Raw genomic sequence first — 18,454 nt, 5'->3', positions numbered from 1 at the left:
GACACTCGACCCCCCGATCCTCGTTACAGAGGCATCCCGGAGCCTACGTGTCCCACGAGTTTCCCGCCGGGCCTCCCGGACTCCTCAAGGGCGTCCTAAGAGCCCGCTGTTCAGCAAAGCCCCTTGTCTTTGAAACATAAGCCTCCTGGAGCTGCGAGAGAACCCCCCCCCCCCAGAAATAGCCCCGGTGTTCCGACACCTGTGCCCAAGTGTCTGTTGTGTGGGACAATGTGGTCGTCTTGAGGGCTTATCTTCCTGGTAAATATAGACGCCTTCTGCCTCTCGCTTAACTTCTGACCCGGTAAACAGCCCGGCACACGCACGAGCGCGTCATCCTGCCGGGGATCAGGCTAGTAACGCAGCCATGGGGCTGGAAGTCTCGGAGAGATCCCGTCCCCGGAGCACCCGGAGCCTCCGTCGCTGTAAACAACTCACGGACTGTGTAAGAAGAACCGCCTGTGATGTCATCCAATGGTCTTTCAGATTTGTTACCTAGCTCATGCTAACTTATAATGTTTTTTAATGTTCATTTATTCAAATAAGGGCTGGGTATCGATTCAAATACGAGGCGTTTGATACAATAAATCATGACATTTTAATTTCAAAACTACATAATTATGGTGTGAGGGGAATTGCTTTGGATTGGTTAAGTAGTTATTTACAAAATAGAAAACAATATGTTCAGCTGGAGGGTTCTAAATCTGAATGTCTGAAGACAGTATGTGGAGTCCCACAAGGATCCGTTTTGGGACCTAAACTTTTTATTTTATACATTAATGATATTTGTGAAGTTTCATAGACTTTACAGTTTGTCTTATTTGCAGATGATACAATTTTTTTTTGTTCTGGGGATGATTTGGGGCTTATTGCTGAAAATATCACCAATGAAATGGTTAAACTTAAAAGTTGGTTTGATGAAAATAAGCTTTTGTTAAATCTGAAAAAAAACTAAATTTATGGTTTTTACAAATCGAAAAAGGGATGAAATTGCACTTTCATTTGCAGGAGAGAGCATTGAGAGAGTGTCTGTGTTTAGGTTTTTGGGTATTATTTTAGACGACAAGCTGACATGGAAAAACCATATAGCATATGTAAAAGCCAAGGTGGCGAAGAGTATATATTTTGAATAAGGTTAAGTTTATTTTGAATACTAACACACTAAGAACTCTGTATTGTACATTTATCTTGCCATATCTAAAGTATTGTGTGGAAGTGTGGGGTAATACCTATGTAAGTAACATCTCTCCTCTGTTTGTGCTACAGAAAAGAGCAGTGAGACTCATTCACAGGGTAGGCTTCAGAGAACCATCAAACAGATTTATTTTGGCAGGTTTGTTGAAAATGGCGGATATAGTTGATAGCAAAAGTTGAAAGCAAAAAATAGATCGTTACCAGAACAGTTACAAAATTTGTTCAGATTGGAGGATGAGGACAACAGACTTAAACTTGATTTCAAACATAGTTTGATTTCTGTTACAGGTGTAAAATTATGGCATGGACAAAGCAAGGAACTGAAAAGTTGCACAAGTTTTTATCAGCTTAAGAAAGAAGGAGAAGGAGAAAGAGAAAAAAAATATTGCCATGAAGCACCTGGCATTTTTCAGAAGTGTCATGACAAACTGTGTATCCGACTACTGGGATTAAAGTTCCCCTGGCGAAAATGATGAAAAAAAAATTAAATAAAAAAAAATCGATCTTTAGACATAAGAATCGATTTTTAGGAATTAATATGAGAATCGATTTAGAATCGGAAAATCGATTTTTTCAACACAGGCCTAATTCAAATCCGTCCTTCTTCCGGATGTCGGTGCTGAAATGGGGAGTTGGTGCTGCGATGGAGCTCCGCCGGGAACCGCACCATTTGGGTCTGAAGAGCTCCACGTTTGTCCGGGAACTACAAACAATGCCGAGTTTGTCCCTCAGCGGTGCAGTGGCCTTAGGTCCTCTGGTACCTCTTTTCCACCAAACCGGTTCCAGTGCTGGTTCTGGTTCACAACTCGTTCAACACGTCATTACGTCTCTGCAAACGTCAGTTACGTCTCTGCAAACGTCAGTTACGTCTCTGCAAACGTCAGTTACGTTGCTGTGTTTGCGTGAAAGTTGCAGCAACAACCAGGTATCTGCTCTAACAGGACTTGGTCCACGTAGCTCCTCCGTGGACACATCTCTAAAAGACAGGTTGTCTCCTCCTCCTCCCATGATGCTTTGCTACATCCAGATTCATTCTTATTTGAAAATGTCTCCGTCTCCCAGTCCTGCTGTTGCTGTTGGTCTTAATAAAGCCTGAATTAAGGTTCTGCGTCAAACCAACGCAGTGCACACGCCGTCACCGTGACACCGTCGTGAACCCTTCGGACTTCTCCGTCACTCCATTTCTCCACAGTGCAGTACCCCCCGTGACCGCTAGTTAGCAATCTTTTCCTGAATGGTTTATCCGACTTTTTCCGGTCACAGTGAATCAAAGAGATAAGGACAACTATTGTGCAAAAAAACAAAATAAAAAAAAATCACACATACACGAAGAAAAGAGCGCTGAAAGTTCACGCCTGCTTCAAACCGGAAACCGGAAATGCGTTGCTACCAAGTGAACCAATCACAGCCCTCTCGTCTGCGTTTGGTCTCCGTCGCCAATTTTCGGGAGGTACGCGTCAGTGACGGCGTCAGTGACGGCGTCAGTGACGGCGTCAGTGACGGCGTCAGTGACGGCGTCAGTGACGGCGTCAGTGACGGCGTGTGGTCTGCGTCGATGCGTACCACACGCCGTAGACACGGCGTCGTTTTGACGCAGAACCATAACTCAAGCTTAACTCCTCCCCCTCTGCTTACGTAAGCGGTTCTTTCCTCTAGTCCAGCAAAGAGTTGGTGCTACCTTGGAACCGGTTCTTCTGGCCCGGAGCCAGTTCTTTGTCCGTGGAAACAGAAACTGGCCCTGAACCAGCCCTGGAACCGGTTTGGTGGAAAAGGGATATGGGTGTTTGGGAGAGTCTGTCAGTCCAAGTAAAAACTGAATGCAACAACAAACGACTGGAGAAGTGTTAAAGTTGTTAATAGAGACACCCGAGGAAGACTTTGCACTTAATGGGGTTTATTGTAACGTCTTCTTCAGGGAACATCTTGCCGAACTGTCCGTTCAACGAGCCGAGCATCTGACATTCCCAGAATCCCGTCTGTCCCGCAGGTTTTATGGACCGATGGCGGGAACCTCCCAGTTCCAGGGTTTCAACATTTTCTTTGAACAAATATGGGCTCATGAGGTTTACGGATCATTGCATTTTATTTTTATGAACATTTCCGAAGCCTCAGCTGGGCCGGGGTTGCACCGCCGCGCCACTGCCCTCTCCGGTGGTTGGTTTGTGAGTAAAACTGAAACTGTGATCTTGTGTTTCTGTCCAGGACTCTGAAGGCAGCCGAGGCTGCGCCGTCTTCTCGTACCGGACCAACTCTACCTCCCCCGCCAAGCCGGAGGAACCCGCCCGGGACCGAACGGAGCCCGTGATCGGGTTCGCCTTCGGGACGCCGGAGCGCCGCAAGGGCAGCCTGGCGGACGTGGTGGACTCGCTGAAGCAGAAGAAGCTGGTGGAGCTGACCCGGACGGAGCAGGACGGTGAGAAACCATCACTGCTTATTCTGCCGCGCTGCAGCATCCGCTCCCACTTGCAGGCCGAGACTCGGACCTGCAGGCCGAGACTCGGACCTGCAGGCTGAGACTCGGACTCGGACCTGCAGACCGAGACGCTGCTCTCTCATTTCACATCGTTGTTGTTGCCGGGAGACACAGTTGTGTCAGCTGAGATTTACTGGTTCTGTGTTTGAAAACACCAAACGGAAAAACTCCAGCATGTCGGAGGCCGGCGAGCTCCGAGCGAAGTTCCTACGGGTGTTTTGGGTGACAGGATACTTTAAGTTTCAGCCAGCTTCCACCAGCTTGTGGTAAACAATCGAAACTCAAACTACCTGTCTTTTCTTCTGAAAAATTTGCAAAAAAGTTATTGGCTTTCGGAGCAAACAATTCACGTTGTTATAGCCTGTTTGGTGTATGTACAGGTGTATGTACGGGTGTATGTACGGGTGTTTGTACACGTGTATGTACGGGTGTTTGTTAGGGCTGCACGATTAATCGTTAAAAAATCGCGATCTCGATTCATGCTTGAACGCAATCTCATTTCCAAATGACGACGATTTAAAAAAAAAAAAAAAAGATTTTTTTTTTTTTTTTTTTTTTAAAGATGGCTGCATAAAAAAAGGACTAGGCTTATGTTCTAGGTTGTTGTAGTCCTGTCATGGTCAACTATCATGTTGTCATGTTTGTTATATTTTGTTAATGATTGTGGATTACATTTGGAGAAACATCTACTCTCATCACCTGACACATATTGCACATAAATATTGTTAAAATTGTTATTGTTAAAATTATTTAAAGACAAGAGAGATGTTTATTGTTTTTATGTTCAATGTCAGCTGTTACAGCAAAAAGCAGCCAGAGGAATAATTTGTTGCCTCAGAACTACAGGATCTGTTACAAGTCCCCTTTCTGAAAGGGTGTTCAACTCAGGGAGGAACAAATATTGTTAAATTGTTATTATTGTTTAAATTATTCAAAGGTTTGTGTAAAGAAGACAAGAGATGTTTATTGTTATTATATTTTTGTTCAGCTGTTGCAAAGTTAAAGTAATAAGTGCAATAAATTGTATATTGGAAAAAAATCGTGAGAGAATCGAGATCTCAATTCTAAGCAAAAAAATCGTGATTCTCATTTTGTCCAGAATCGTGCAGCCCTAGTGTTTGTACACGTGTATGTATGGGTGTATGTACGGTTGTATGTACAGGTGTATGTACGGGTGGATGTACAGGTGTATGTACAGGTGTTTGTACGGGTGTATGTACGGGTGTATGTACGGGTGTTTGTACGGGTGTATGTGCGGGTGTATGTACGGGTGTATGTACAGGTGTTTGTACGGGTGTATGTACGGGTGTATGTACAGGTGTTTGTACGGGTGTTTGTACGGGTGTATGTACGGGTGTATGTACAGGTGTATGTACGGGTGTATGTACAGGTGTTTGTACGGGTGTATGTACAGGTGTATGTACGGGTGTATGTACAGGTGTTTGTACGGGTGTATGTACAGGTGTTTGTACAGGTGTATGTACAGGCGTATGTACGGGTGTTTGTACGGGTGTATGTACGGGTGTTTGTACGGGTGTATGTACGGGTGTATGTGCGGGTGTATGTACGGGTGTATGTACAGGTGTATGTACGGGTGTTTGTACGGGTGTATGTACAGGTGTATGTACGGGTGTTTGTACAGGTGTATGTACGGGTGTTTGTACGGGTGTTTGTACGGGTGTTTGTACAGGTGTATGTACGGGTGTTTGTACGGGTGTTTGTACGGGTGTTTGTACGGGTGTTTGTACGGGTGTATGTGCGGGTGTTTGTACGGGTGTATGTACAGGTGTATGTACGGGTGTTTGTACGGGTGTATGTACAGGTGTATGTACGGGTGTTTGTACGGGTGTATGTACAGGTGTATGTACAGGTGTTTGTACGGGTGTATGTACGGGTGTTTGTACAGGTGTATGTGCGGGTGTATGTACGGGTGTATGTACAGGTGTATGTACGGGTGTATGTACGGGTGTTTGTACGGGTGTTTGTACAGGTGTATGTACGGGTGTTTGTACGGGTGTATGTACGGGTGTTTGTACAGGTGTATGTACGGGTGTATGTACAGGTGTTTGTACAGGTGTTTGTACAGGTGTTTGTACGGGTGTATGTACAGGTGTATGTACGGGTGTTTGTACGGGTGTTTGTACAGGTGTATGTACGGGTGTTTGTACGGGTGTATGTACGGGTGTTTGTACACGTGTTTGTACAGGTGTTTGTACAGGTGTTTGTACGGGTGTATGTACAGGTGTTTGTACGGGTGTATGTGCGGGTGTATGTACGGGTGTATGTACAGGTGTTTGTACGGGTGTATGTACAGGTGTATGTACGGGTGTTTGTACAGGTGTTTGTACGGGTGTATGTACAGGTGTATGTACGGGTGTTTGTACAGGTGTTTGTACAGGTGTTTGTACAGGTGTTTGTACGGGTGTATGTACGGGTGTACGTACAAACACCTACAGTATATAAACACCTGTACCGGTGTATGTATGGGTATTTGTAAGGATATTTGTACAGGTGTTTGTACAAGTGTATGTACAAACACCCATAGAAACACCTGTACGTGTGTTTGTACTGGTGTATTTACGGGTGTTCGTACAGGTGTTTGTACAGGTGTTTGTACGGTGGTATGTACAGGTGCATGTACAGGTGTTTGCAGGTGTTTATGCAGGATTATTGAATTGTTGACAATACTTGAACTGTTATGTCTTGTCTTTAAGACGGTTTTGGATTCAGAGCTTGAAGATGCTGGTTGTCGTAACTTCTCCCTTCGCCCGTCGCAACCAAACTCAGCGGTTTTTACTTCCTGGTTGTTGTCCAGAGCCACATTTGAGCAACATGCTCAGTCCAGGGAGACGACCCCTGATTGTACTGGTTCTGGTGGTTCTGATGGTTCTGATTAGTGATGCACCGAATGTTTTTCATATTTAATTGGTCGAGTTTACGTGACCCGGCGGTTCTACATCCATGGTACGCGGCAGTTCGGGTAACCATGGCTACCATGGTGGTGCTGGAACAACAGATTTTTTTTTTTAATCCGACCAATTAAATATTAAAATCAAATTCAGTCCTGTGGCCCGTTTTTCTATTTCGTATTTTTGATCTGTGCCTAAAATGGAAATATGAAAAACCAGACGTTTTTTCGTTTTTTGTGTTATAATAAAAAACAAATAACAAAATAACCAGTCACTTTTTCATGTTTTGATTTTTGATTGCCAATTGAAAATGGAAAAAACGAATGATACACGGATTCACTAGTTCTGGTAGTTCTGGTAGTTCTGGTAGTTCTGGTAGTTCTGGTAGTTCTGGTGGTTCTGGTAGTTCTGGTTCTGGTAGTTCTGGTAGTTCTGGTAGTTCTGGTAGTTCTGGTAGTTCTGGTAGTTCTGGTTCTGGTGGTTCTGGTAGTTCTGGTAGTTCTGGTAGTTCTGGTAGTTCTGGTTCTGGTGGTTCTGGTAGTTCTGGTAGTTCTGGTAGTTCTGGTTCTGGTGGTTCTGGTAGTTCTGGTAGTTCTGGTAGTTCTGGTAGTTCTAGTTCTGGTGGTTCTGGTAGTTCTGGTGGTTCTGGTAGTTCTGGTAGTTCTGGTAGTTCTGGTTCTGGTGGTTCTGGTAGTTCTGGTAGTTCTGGTAGTTCTAGTTCTGGTAGTTCTGGTAGTTCTAGTTCTGGTAGTTCTGGTAGTTCTGGTAGTTCTGGTAGTTCTGGTGGTTCTGGTAGTTCTGGTAGTTCTGGTAGTTCTGGTAGTTCTAGTTCTGGTAGTTCTGGTAGTTCTGGTGGTTCTGGTAGTTCTGGTAGTTCTGGTAGTTCTGGTTCTGGTGGTTCTGGTAGTTCTGGTAGTTCTGGTAGTTCTGGTAGTTCTAGTTCTGGTAGTTCTGGTAGTTCTGGTAGTTCTAGTTCTGGTAGTTCTGGTAGTTCTGGTAGTTCTAGTTCTGGTAGTTCTGGTAGTTCTGGTAGTTCTAGTTCTGGTGGTTCTGGTAGTTCTGGTAGTTCTGGTAGTTCTGGTGGTTCTGGTAGTTCTGGTAGTTCTGGTAGTTCTGGTGGTTCTGGTAGTTCTGGTAGTTCTGTTAGTTCTGGTAGTTCTGTTAGTTCTGGTAGTTCTGTTAGTTCTAGTTCTGGTGGTTCTGGTGGTTCTGTTAGTTCTAGTTCTGGTAGTTCTGGTAGTTCTGTTAGTTCTGGTAGTTCTGTTAGTTCTGGTAGTTCTGTTAGTTCTGGTAGTTCTGTTAGTTCTGGTAGTTCTGTTAGTTCTAGTTCTGGTGGTTCTGGTGGTTCTGGTGGTTCTGGTAGTTCTAGTTCTGGTAGTTCTGGTGCCTCCGTGGCTGCTTCTCGGCGGGACCACCTGCAGGCCTGAATAGTCTCAGTCCTTCATCTTCTCCAAATGAATTTCCCTGTGGGGGCGGGAACCCCAGACCTGTAATTTACTAACAAAGGGAGGAGCCGGGCCTTTGATCGGCGTGACGCTCGTAAAGTGAGAGCAGCCTCACGGCAGCTTTGTTTTCCTCTTCAGAGGATCTGAACGTCTGACGGATCCGTCGCTCGTCAGATCACAATATCAATCAGCGAAAACACCGGTTTCCCTCTCAGCCCGCCGCTGTGATCCAACGCCGCCGCGCAGCTCCCAGCATGCACCGCTGCTCCCAGCAGGCCCGGACCCGCACCCCTGCTCCCGGGAGCAGCAGATCTGAACCTCTAACCGCCGCTTTAACTCACTTTACTCTCTCTTTACTCTCACTTCACTCTCACTTTCAGACGGGACCATATCAGAGCAGCGCTTGATCTCTCTAACGGGAGCTTTACTTTGTTATTGATCCGGTGGATCGGCCTGAGGGCGGGGGTGTGTGTGTGTGTGTGTGTGTGTGTGTGTGTGTGTGTGTGTGTGTGTGTGGTTTGAGGACTTGAGGCTCCAGGACACTGAGATTTCAACAACAACGTTCCTCATTTTTACCAAAATCTTATAACGTTTTAGTATAGGATAGATAGAAGAGATTTATAGATAGATAGATAGATCCGGAGTACAAGTCGCACCAGCCATAAAATGCATAATTAAGGCCCCGTACACACGTAGCCGGGTATCTGCTAAACCGAAGATATTTTCCTACGTTTGGACCTGTCATCCACATGAAAACGCAAATAAACGAATGTTTAAAAAAACTCCGGGCAAAGGGAAGATTTTTGAAAACTCTGTTTATGTAGATGCGTGTAGACAGAGACAACCGGAGTTTTGCATTTTCGAACTTCACATTATGCTCCAAAACAACAACAAATCTGTTCTGACGTGCAACCTTTGTTTACTACAGAACTACAGATGATCCAGCATCTGTTCTCCAAGCTATTTATTCAATAAATGGTCTCTGCTCTGGACAGCCGTTTACTGCGTTACACCGACACAGAGCCTACGCCGTAGGGTACGCGGTGACGCGCAGCCCTACGCCGTACCCTACGGCGTACCCTACGGCGTAGGGCTGCGTGGATTTAACGCGGCAGCTCCGTGGTGGGACACGGGGGACTCAGGCTCGTTACCGAGAAGGAGACGCCGCTCCCGGGGAAGCTGCACCGCGGAGGCCCGAAGGCCGGAAGAACAGATGATCTACAGGTTTGGAATGCTTATGAATGTGGTCGAAAACGCAGATCTTCGGTTATGTGTGGAAGGTTTTTTTTTTTAAAACGATGTAATGTCGATACAAATAATTTTATAAACGGAGGGGGGAAATATTCGGTTTTAAAAATACCCGGCTACGTGTGTACATAGCCAAAGAAGGAAAAAACATGTATAAGTCGCACTGGAGTATACGTCGCATTTTTGGGGGAAATTTATTTTATAAAATCCAACACCAAGAACAGACATGTCATGTTGAAAGGCAATTTAAATTAATAATAGAATAAACACAACAACAGGCTGAATAATTGTAAGGTGTGCTTGCGTTGCATGACACAACTGAGAACGGGCCTGGTACGTTAACATGTCAATGTCAATGTCAATGTCCATTTTATTTATATAGCACATTTAAAAACGACCGAGGTCGACCAAAGTGCTGTACAGTATACAATAAAATGAAACAATACCAAAAGAAAATACAGTACAAAGTGTAGAAACAATAAAATCACTAAGATGCTAGAATGATCAATAAAATAGTAATAAAAGATAGAAAGTAGAAAATAGACGGCAAAGAACAGACACACAAAGTGCACAATCACTTCTCACAAAATGTAGGCAACTATTCATCGTACACCAAAAGCCAAAAAAAATAAAAATATGTTTTTAAAGAAGACTTAAAAACCTCTATGGTCTGAGCAAATCTAATATTCTGTGGCAAACTATTCCACAGCTTAGGGGCAGCCACCGCAAAAGCTCGGTCACCTTTAGTTTTAAGCCTGGATAACATAACATAACATATTAAGAGTTATTCAGGTAACTAGAGCATCAATAACATGCTAGTAGTTTACCAAACCATCCGTGTCGTTCCAAATAACTAAAATCCAGTGAAATCTTCATCCTCGTTTCACTTTTAAACAACTCTGCTAACTCCGGAGGTAGAAGATGCTTTTCCTCTTCTACGCCGCTTACTACAGACTCATCGTCAGTAGCTGTTCGCCCTCTTGTGGTTTAGTGTGAAAATAACATGTGAAATGATAAACTGGTAATAATGTGTTAATAATTTCACACATAAGTCGCACCCCCGGCCAAACTATGAAAAAAAAAATGTGACTTAAAGTCCCGAAAATACGGTAATACTTTTATAATGCTGTCTCAACTTTACGACGAAAGAAGCCGTAATAGTAGCACAGAAGCGTTTTGGTGCTAAAGTTGATATTTTAAAGTAAAGTTGCAGAATTTGAATATTTATATTATTTAGAGGAATAACATTTTATTTTTGAGAAAAAGAAAGAAACTCATAACTTTACAACGTTGGTTTTACGAGTTTTCTTGAATTCTTGAAATCTTTATCCAAGTAAACGTGATCTTTTATGTTTCCACGTAAAAGTTTTGACTCTTTCATGAATCAAAGACTTTAGTCGTGTAAATTTACGAGAGTTTTCAGATATTTTTTCTCATAAATGTACAACTTTTCTCTGATAAATTTCTCTCTTTCTTTCTTTATTTACGGTTTTTAGTTTTCATCTTAGAACGCTAGCAGCGTTTTTAGCAGTTGCAGCAGAACTTTGGTCCCGTATCCGTCGTCTATCAGCTAACCGTCCCCGACGACCAACGAGAGACTTTGATGTCCCAAAACCGATAAAACCGCTGCGTTAACGCTCCAGCGGTTTGGTCGTAGATGGCGGGGGTGCAAGGCCACGCCGGTGAACGGGTACCAAGTCCTGATGTGACGAGTTTTTCCACTTTTACTCAGCTCTTGTTCGTTTTTTCCATTTTTATTCCGCCAATATAATCTTTATCTCATATTTTTGGTTTAAAAACAAGATAAAAATAGTTTGATTGTGGCTCAGTTTCAGTATCAGTCGAGTAAAAACCTCAAAACAAACAAAAACATCAGCAGTTTTTCGCCGTTATAATTAAATATAATTATAATTACATATGATTATAATCACATGGAGAAACCGCAGGATCGAACAGCTGCTGATAATCAGCTCCACCGATCAATGGAGCAGCAGCGGGCGTTCAGGTATGGGTTAACACAACGCTAAAGGGGAAAGACATCAGCAGGGGCCTCGGAGAAGCGATTGTTGTTGCACATCAATGAGGAAAAGGTCGTAAAACCCACTTGTAAACAACGTGGAGTTCAGCAGTTCAGAGCGAGGAAGAAGATCCATCCATCACTCTGACGGCTCTCCAGAAAGCGCGTTTAATGTCGCTGCGGAGCGGAGACGGCGGATCACATTAGCCGCTGGTGGAAACCCAGAGCGGCGCTGCTATTTTGGAGCGGCGAGTGCCACCCGCCCCTCCCGCCATATGGAAACGGTAGAGACGCATCACCCAATCTGGCATTAGTGGTAACGTGATGATGCGCTTGGAGGATCCGGCCAAGCCAGCAGCTTTTCAGAAGTCACCCTGACTGTCCTCATTGATTCATTTTTGTGGAAACTCCGACTTGTAATAACTTATAATTAAGTGTTAAGTTTAAAACAGATGCTGTTTTTGTTTGGCTGAACTTTTCCCTCTTGCCGCTCGGCTCTCTGTTTCTGTTTCAAAGTTCTGGAGCTGGAGGAAACAAAGCTACAGTTCTGGAGAAACTCATCTGACAGATTAAAAACACCAGCAGATAAAGTGCTGAGTCGGGGGCGGGGCTTTGTGATTGACAGCTGGTCATCACGTTAGTTCCTGGTTACCGTAGCAACGTCGAGCTGTGAATGAACCGGGTCATTCATTGGAAGGATGGATTGATGGATGGATGGATGGATGGATGGATGGATGGATGGATGATGGATGGATGGATGATGGATGGATGATGGATGGATGGATGGATGGATGGATGGATGGATGGATGGATGGATGATGGATGGATGGATGGATGGATGATGGATGGATGGATGGATGATGGATGGATGGATGATGGATGGATGGATCGATGGATGGATGATGGATGGATGGATGGATGGATGGATGGATGGATGGATGATGGATGGATGGATGGATGGATGATGGATGGATGGATGGATGGATAGATGGATGGATGGATGGATGGATGGATGGATGGATGGATGGATGGATGATGGATGGATGGTGGATGGATGGATGGATGGATGATGGATGGATGGATGATGGATGGATGGATGGATGGATGGATGGATGGATGATGGATGGATGGATGGATGGATGGATGGATGGATGGATGGATGATGGATGGATGGATGGATGGATGGATGGATGGATGGATGGATAGATGGATGGATGGATGGATGGATGATGGATGGATGGTGGATGGATGGATTAATGGTGGATGGATGGATGGATGGATGATGGATGGATGGATGGATGGATGGATGATGGATGGATGGATGGATGGATGGATGGATGGATGATGGATGGATGGATGGATGGATGGATGGATGGATGGATGGATGGATGGATGGATGGATGGATGGATGGATGGATGGATGGATGGATGGATGATGGATGGATGGATGGATGATGGATGGATGGATGGATGGATGGATGGATGATGGATGGATGGATGGATGGATGGATGGATGGATGGATGGATGGATGGATGGATGGATGGATGGATGATGGATGGATGGTGGATGGATGGATTAATGATGGATGGATGGATGGATGGATGGATGGATGGATGGATGATGGATGGATGGAGGGAGGGAGGGAGGGAGGGAGGGAGGGAGGGAGGGAGGGAGGGAGGGAGGGAGGGAGGGAGGGATGGATGATGGATGGATGGATGGATGGATGGATGGATGGATGATGGATGGATGGATGGATGGATGGATGGATGGATGGATGGATGGATGGATGATGGATGGATGGATGATGGATGGATGGATGGATGGATGGATGGATGGATGATGGATGGATGGATGGATGGATGGATGGATGGATGGAGGGATGGATGGATGGATGGATGGATGGACGATGGATGATGGATGGATGGATGGATGATGGATGGATGGTGGATGGATGGATTAATGATGGATGGATGGATGATGGATGGATGGATGGATGGATGGATGGATGGATGGATGGATGGATGGAAGGATGGATAAATGGATGGATGGATGGATGGATGGATGGATGGAAGGATGGATAAATGGATGATGGATGGATGGATGATGGATGGATGGATGGATGTATGGATGGATGGAGGGAGGGAGGGAGGGAGGGAGGGAGGGAGGGAGGGAGGGATGGATGGATGGATGGATGGATGGATGGATGGATAGGTCCACTGGTACAGAATGTACCGAGCCAATGGCAGCACGGCAGGGGTGGGTTTTATGTGATGACTCATGAACGAGTGTCCTGGAGACAGTCGTTTACATTCACTAACAGGAAGTCAAATTACTGCCCTGGTCTGGCTGATACAGTCGTTTTAAACACATGTACACCTTAGCAGAGCTGCCAGGGAGATTTGCGAGGCCCTGTGCGAAATGGCCAGGGGGGCCTTCGCAAAATTTTTGGGTTTTTCGGGTCGGATCGGGTGTCTATATGCGCAATTTTAACTCTACAATTAGCAAAATACTGTATACCTTCCCCTGCCTCATCATCATCTCTTGCCTCGACGCGGGGCCCCATGGCTGGTTGAGACCTGGGCGGATCGGTGATTTTTGTAACAAATTTATCAAACAAGCCTTTCAGAGAGGCATTAAACTCTTCCATTTTCTTTAGTTTTTTTCTTTTTTCATTCCCTGATGGAAATTTCCTGAATGTGTCTCGTTCTCTCGACATTGTGTGACAGTTTGTTCCAACTCCACCGTCTGGATCAGAGCAGCTTGTGTCTGCGCTTGGTCTGATCAGTTGTATTGAACAACAGACACGCGCATCATTGCACATATATTTACTGATATGCACTAGTACACATTTAGGTCTGTAATGGAACGTGACTGTTGATATTTATAAGGGAACAAACGAAAAAAAAACGAAAAAAAAAAATAGCGCGAGGCCCCTTGGGGCGCGAGGCCCCGTGCGGTCGCACGGTTCGCACACCCCTTGCGGCGGCCCTGCACCTTAGTCGGGCTGTTGAAATCGAGCTATTTCGAGTCGAGTGTTTAGGGTTTCGAGTCACATAATGTGGTTCCCAATCGAGCTATTACAGATGATGCTCTTTTCAATCAAGCTATTAGAGTCAGATAATGCACTTCTCACTCGAGCTATTAGAACTAGATAATGAGATTCTCAATCGAGTTATTAGATTCAGATAATGTGGTTCTCAATCGAGAATTAGAAATGATGCAATTTAAAATCGGAATAAACCAGCCACTTACTTCAGAATTAAGTTTAATTCGGGACTGGCCTCTTTCATTCGGAATTAGGTGTTTACATGTTCATTTTTACTAATTTTAAATCAGATTCAATTTGAATTCTGAATTAAAGAGGAATTAAACTTCCCACGTAAACACACTGAATGAGTTGCAGAACTACAGTCATATAATTCATGCAACAGCTCAAAAAACAGTTTTATTAACACTAACCCAAATCAATATCGGAAATCAAATTGGATCGAATCAAATCCTGATAATCGATTCTGAATCTCAAGAATTGGAATCAAATCGATTCTTGACATTTGCATGGATCCCCGGCCCTGGTCTCATGTGGAAGTCGGCGTTTCCTCCTGATTCAGTGTTTCTCACAGGAAAGTGATCATGTGACTCCCACAGTCTCCGTCCCCCCGACCCACAACAACGCTGCTATTGTGTCTGAGCAGACGTCCTGCAGGTTTCGGGTGTCAGAGCTAAAGTGGAACCAGAAGCCGGGGGTCTTGATCCGGCGGTTTGGGGAGCGTCTGCTCAGCTCCAGCCGCGTGTCTGGGATCCCGTCACTGTTTTCTGAAGCTCAAACAAACACTGGGTCATTTCTGCCGTTGGTTAGAGCCCATCGTTTCAGGAACATAAAAAAACATTTTAAAGGCTCTTTTACTGACCAGTGAAACGTCTCAGGCTTCTCCGAAAAACTCTTGTTGAGGTTTTACTGAAACGTTGATACCTTGATACTTTTAACGATAACGCGGTTCCCCAACAGTGGGGGATTAGCGGCTTTTCTGGTCTTTAACTAGTACCTTTGGTGGAAACACGACACCCGCCATGTTCATGGTTTCAGGGCTGCAGGGTTTTTAGGGTTTCAGGGTTTTTAAGGTTTCGGAGCTGTAGGGTTTAAGGCCTGCAGGGTTTCAGGGTTTTTAGGGTTTCAGGTCTGCAGGGTTTCAAGGTTTCAGGATTTCAGGGTTTCAAGGTTTCAGGATTTCAGGGTTTTTAGGGTTTCAGGGTGTTTAGGGTTTCAGAGTTTCAGGGTTTTTAGGGTTTCAGAGTTTCAGGGTTTTTAGGGTTTCAGGGTTTCAGGATTTCAGGGTTTCAAGGTTTCAGGATTTCAGGGTTTTTAGGGTTTCAGGGTGTTTAGGGTTTCAGAGTTTCAGGGTTTTTAGGGTTTCAGAGTTTCAGGATTTCAGGGTTTCAAGGTTTCAGGGTTTCAGGGTTTCGTGGTTTCAGGGTTTTTAGGGTTTCAGTATTTCAGGGTTGTGGCAGGTTGGAGAGATGGATGGAACACGCACCTGTGTCCCATCCGCCTGAGTGGCTGATTCTCTCCACCTGCCTGCCTTATAAGGCGGAGCTGGACAGCAGCGAGGGGTCGGAGGAGCTGTGTCCTGGGTGATGCTTGTGCACATGTGGGTTTGAGAAATAAAATAAGGATCTGCACGAAACTCTGTCTCTCCGTCCTTCGGTCGGGCCCCCTTGGCACGCACCCTGCCACATCTGGCACCCAACGTGGGGCCCGAAGAATGTACGAGAGAGGCACGGAGCGGGCCCTGGACACGCTCGCCAGGGCCATGGCGGGCATGGCGGCCGCCTTCCGGGACCAGGGCGAGCGGCAGCTGGCCGCCATAGAAGCCCTGGTGGCCGCGGGGCGACCCACCCCTGCACCCCGTCTGAGGGCTGCCGCAGCAACGCGGGAGGAGCTGGCGGCGCCGCAGCTGAGAGGCCGGGAGGCAGAAGCTGCGGGCCGCCAAGCGACGGCTCCCGAGGCGGCGGGACCCGCGGAGCGACCCATCCCTGCACCCCGTCTGAGGTTCGCTGCAGCAGCGCTGGTGGTGCTGCAGCCGACCGGCCGTGAGGCAGTGGCTGCAGGCCGCCAGGCGACGGCTCCCGAGGCGGAGACGGAGGCGGAGGCGGAGTTGGCGGGGGAGGCGGCTTCGGAGGCGCAGCCGCCAGAGACGGCGGGTCCCGCGGAGACGGGGCCGGACCTGCGGCCAGAGCAGAGTGTGGGGGAAGAGGCGGTCCTGGAGGCGGACCAGCAGCCCGCGCAGGGCTGCGTCGCGGAGGTGAAGGAGGCAGTCGTGCGCGCATCGGGTGGCCCGAGGCCACCATGGGCCCGGCCCCGAGCGCATCCTCCACGGCGGGCGGGCCGACGCCGGGGGCGACCACCCCGACTGTTCCGCGGCTCAGGCCGACGCCGGGGGCGACCACCCGACCAGGAAGCCCAGAGGGTTCCTCTCCCGCTCCGAGGGGGCGGGGGGGGGAGTAGGCTCGGCCGGATGGACCCCGGCTCGAGGTTGGCGTTGGGGGTGTGTGGCAGGGTGGAGGAGCTGCAGCCACTCAGGCTGATTAGGGCACAGGTGGGCCCAATCAGCCTCTCCACTCTGCCAGCCTTCATAAAGGCATGGCTGCCCAGCAGCAAGGGTTCTGAGAAGCTGTGTGTGATGCTTGTGCACTGTGCTTGGGTGATTTTGATATAATAAAGGGTCTGCACGAAACTCCGTGTCTCTCCATCCTTCGGACGGGCCCCCGTAGAATCCACCGTGCTACAAGGGTTTTTAGGGTTTCAGGGTTTCAGGATTTCAGGGTTTTTAGGGTTTCAGGGTTTTTAGGGTTTCAGAGTTTCAGGGTTTAAGGATTTTTAGGGTTTCGTGGTTTCAGGGTTTTTAGGGTTTCGTGGTTTCAGGGTTTTTAGGGTTTCAGTATTTCAGGGTTTTTAGGGTTTCAGGGTTTCAGAGTTTCAGGATTTTTAGGGTTTCGTGGTTTCAGGGTTTTTAGGGTTTCAGGGTTTCAAGGTTTCAGGGTTTCAAGGTTTCAGGGTTTTTAGGGTTTCATGGTTTCAGGGTTTCAAGGTTTCAGGGTTTCAAGGTTTCAGGGTTTTTAGGGTTTCAGAATTTCAAGGTTTCAAGGTTTCAGGGTTTCAAGGTTTCAGGGTTTCAAGGTTTCAGGGTTTTTAGGGTTTCATGGTTTCAGGGTTTCAAGGTTTCAGGGTTTCAAGGTTTCAGGGTTTTTAGGGTTTCAGAATTTCAAGGTTTCAAGGTTTCAGGGTTTCAAGGTTTCAGGGTTTCAAGGTTTTTAGGGTTTCAGGGTTTTAGGGTTTCAGGGTTTCAAGGTTTCAGGGTTTCAAGGTTTCAGGGTTTTTAGGGTTTCATGGTTTCAAGGTTTCAGGGTTTCAAGGTTTCAGGGTTTTTAGGGTTTCATGGTTTCAAGGTTTCAGGGTTTCAAGGTTTCAGGGTTTCAAGGTTTCAGGGTTTTTAGGGTTTCAGGGTTTCAAGGTTTCAGGGTTTCAAGGTTTCAGGGTTTTTAGGGTTTCAGAATTTCAAGGTTTCAAGGTTTCAGGGTTTCAAGGTTTCAGGGTTTCAAGGTTTTTAGGGTTTCAGGGTTTTAGGGTTTTCAGGGTTTCAGGGTTTTTAGGGTTTCGTGGTTTCAGGGTTTTTAGGGTTTCAGGGTTTTTAGGGTTTCGTGGTTTCAGGGTTTCAGGGTTTCGGGGTTTTTAGGGCTGCAAGATTTCAAGGTTTCAAGGTTTCATGGTTTCATGGTTTCAAGTTTTCAAGGTTTCAGGGTTTCAGGTCCTGCAGGGAGGACCGTTGTACCTCCAGTGTCGAGGGTTTAGAACGTGTTTCAGATGAAATAATGCAAAGAAATGACTGGTTTGTTTCCTGGTGGGCGTGTCTGTGTGACTGTGGGCGTGGCTATGTGTGTCTGTGGGCGTGTCTGTGTGTATGTGGGCGTGTTTGTGGGCGTGGCTACCACCCTGTCAGCTCGGTGTCGTCTGACAGATGAAAATAGTTTGTGAACCGACAGCAAACTGCAGAGTAATGGTTTAGTAGCGCTGAGCGTGTGTGTGTGTGTGTGTGTGTGTGTGTGTGTGTGTGTGTGTGTGTGTGTGAGTGTGTGTGTGTGTGTGTGTGTGTGTGTGTGTGTGTGTGTGTGTGT

At 46.4% G+C, this 18,454-nt stretch overlaps 1 protein-coding gene across 4 annotated transcripts in view; it reads left to right on the top strand.

The window, feature by feature from the left end:
* The window catches only part of LOC133443715 (transcription factor Sox-6-like), a 136,533-nt gene that overhangs the window by 48,178 nt on the left and 69,901 nt on the right, over positions 1-18,454 (top strand). For all 4 annotated transcript variants that reach the window (XM_061720889.1, XM_061720891.1, XM_061720890.1 and 1 more), the window contains one exon: positions 3,394-3,604. In XM_061720889.1, the coding sequence (XP_061576873.1) occupies positions 3,394-3,604 (211 nt within the window). The remainder of the gene's footprint in view (positions 1-3,393; positions 3,605-18,454) is intronic.

The sequence above is a fragment of the Cololabis saira genome, chromosome 5 (genome assembly GCF_033807715.1).
Source record: "Cololabis saira isolate AMF1-May2022 chromosome 5, fColSai1.1, whole genome shotgun sequence".
Lineage (NCBI taxonomy): Eukaryota > Metazoa > Chordata > Actinopteri > Beloniformes > Belonidae > Cololabis > Cololabis saira.
The sequence above is the reverse complement of the archived record's forward strand: the minus strand, read 5'-3'. Positions and strand labels throughout refer to the sequence as shown.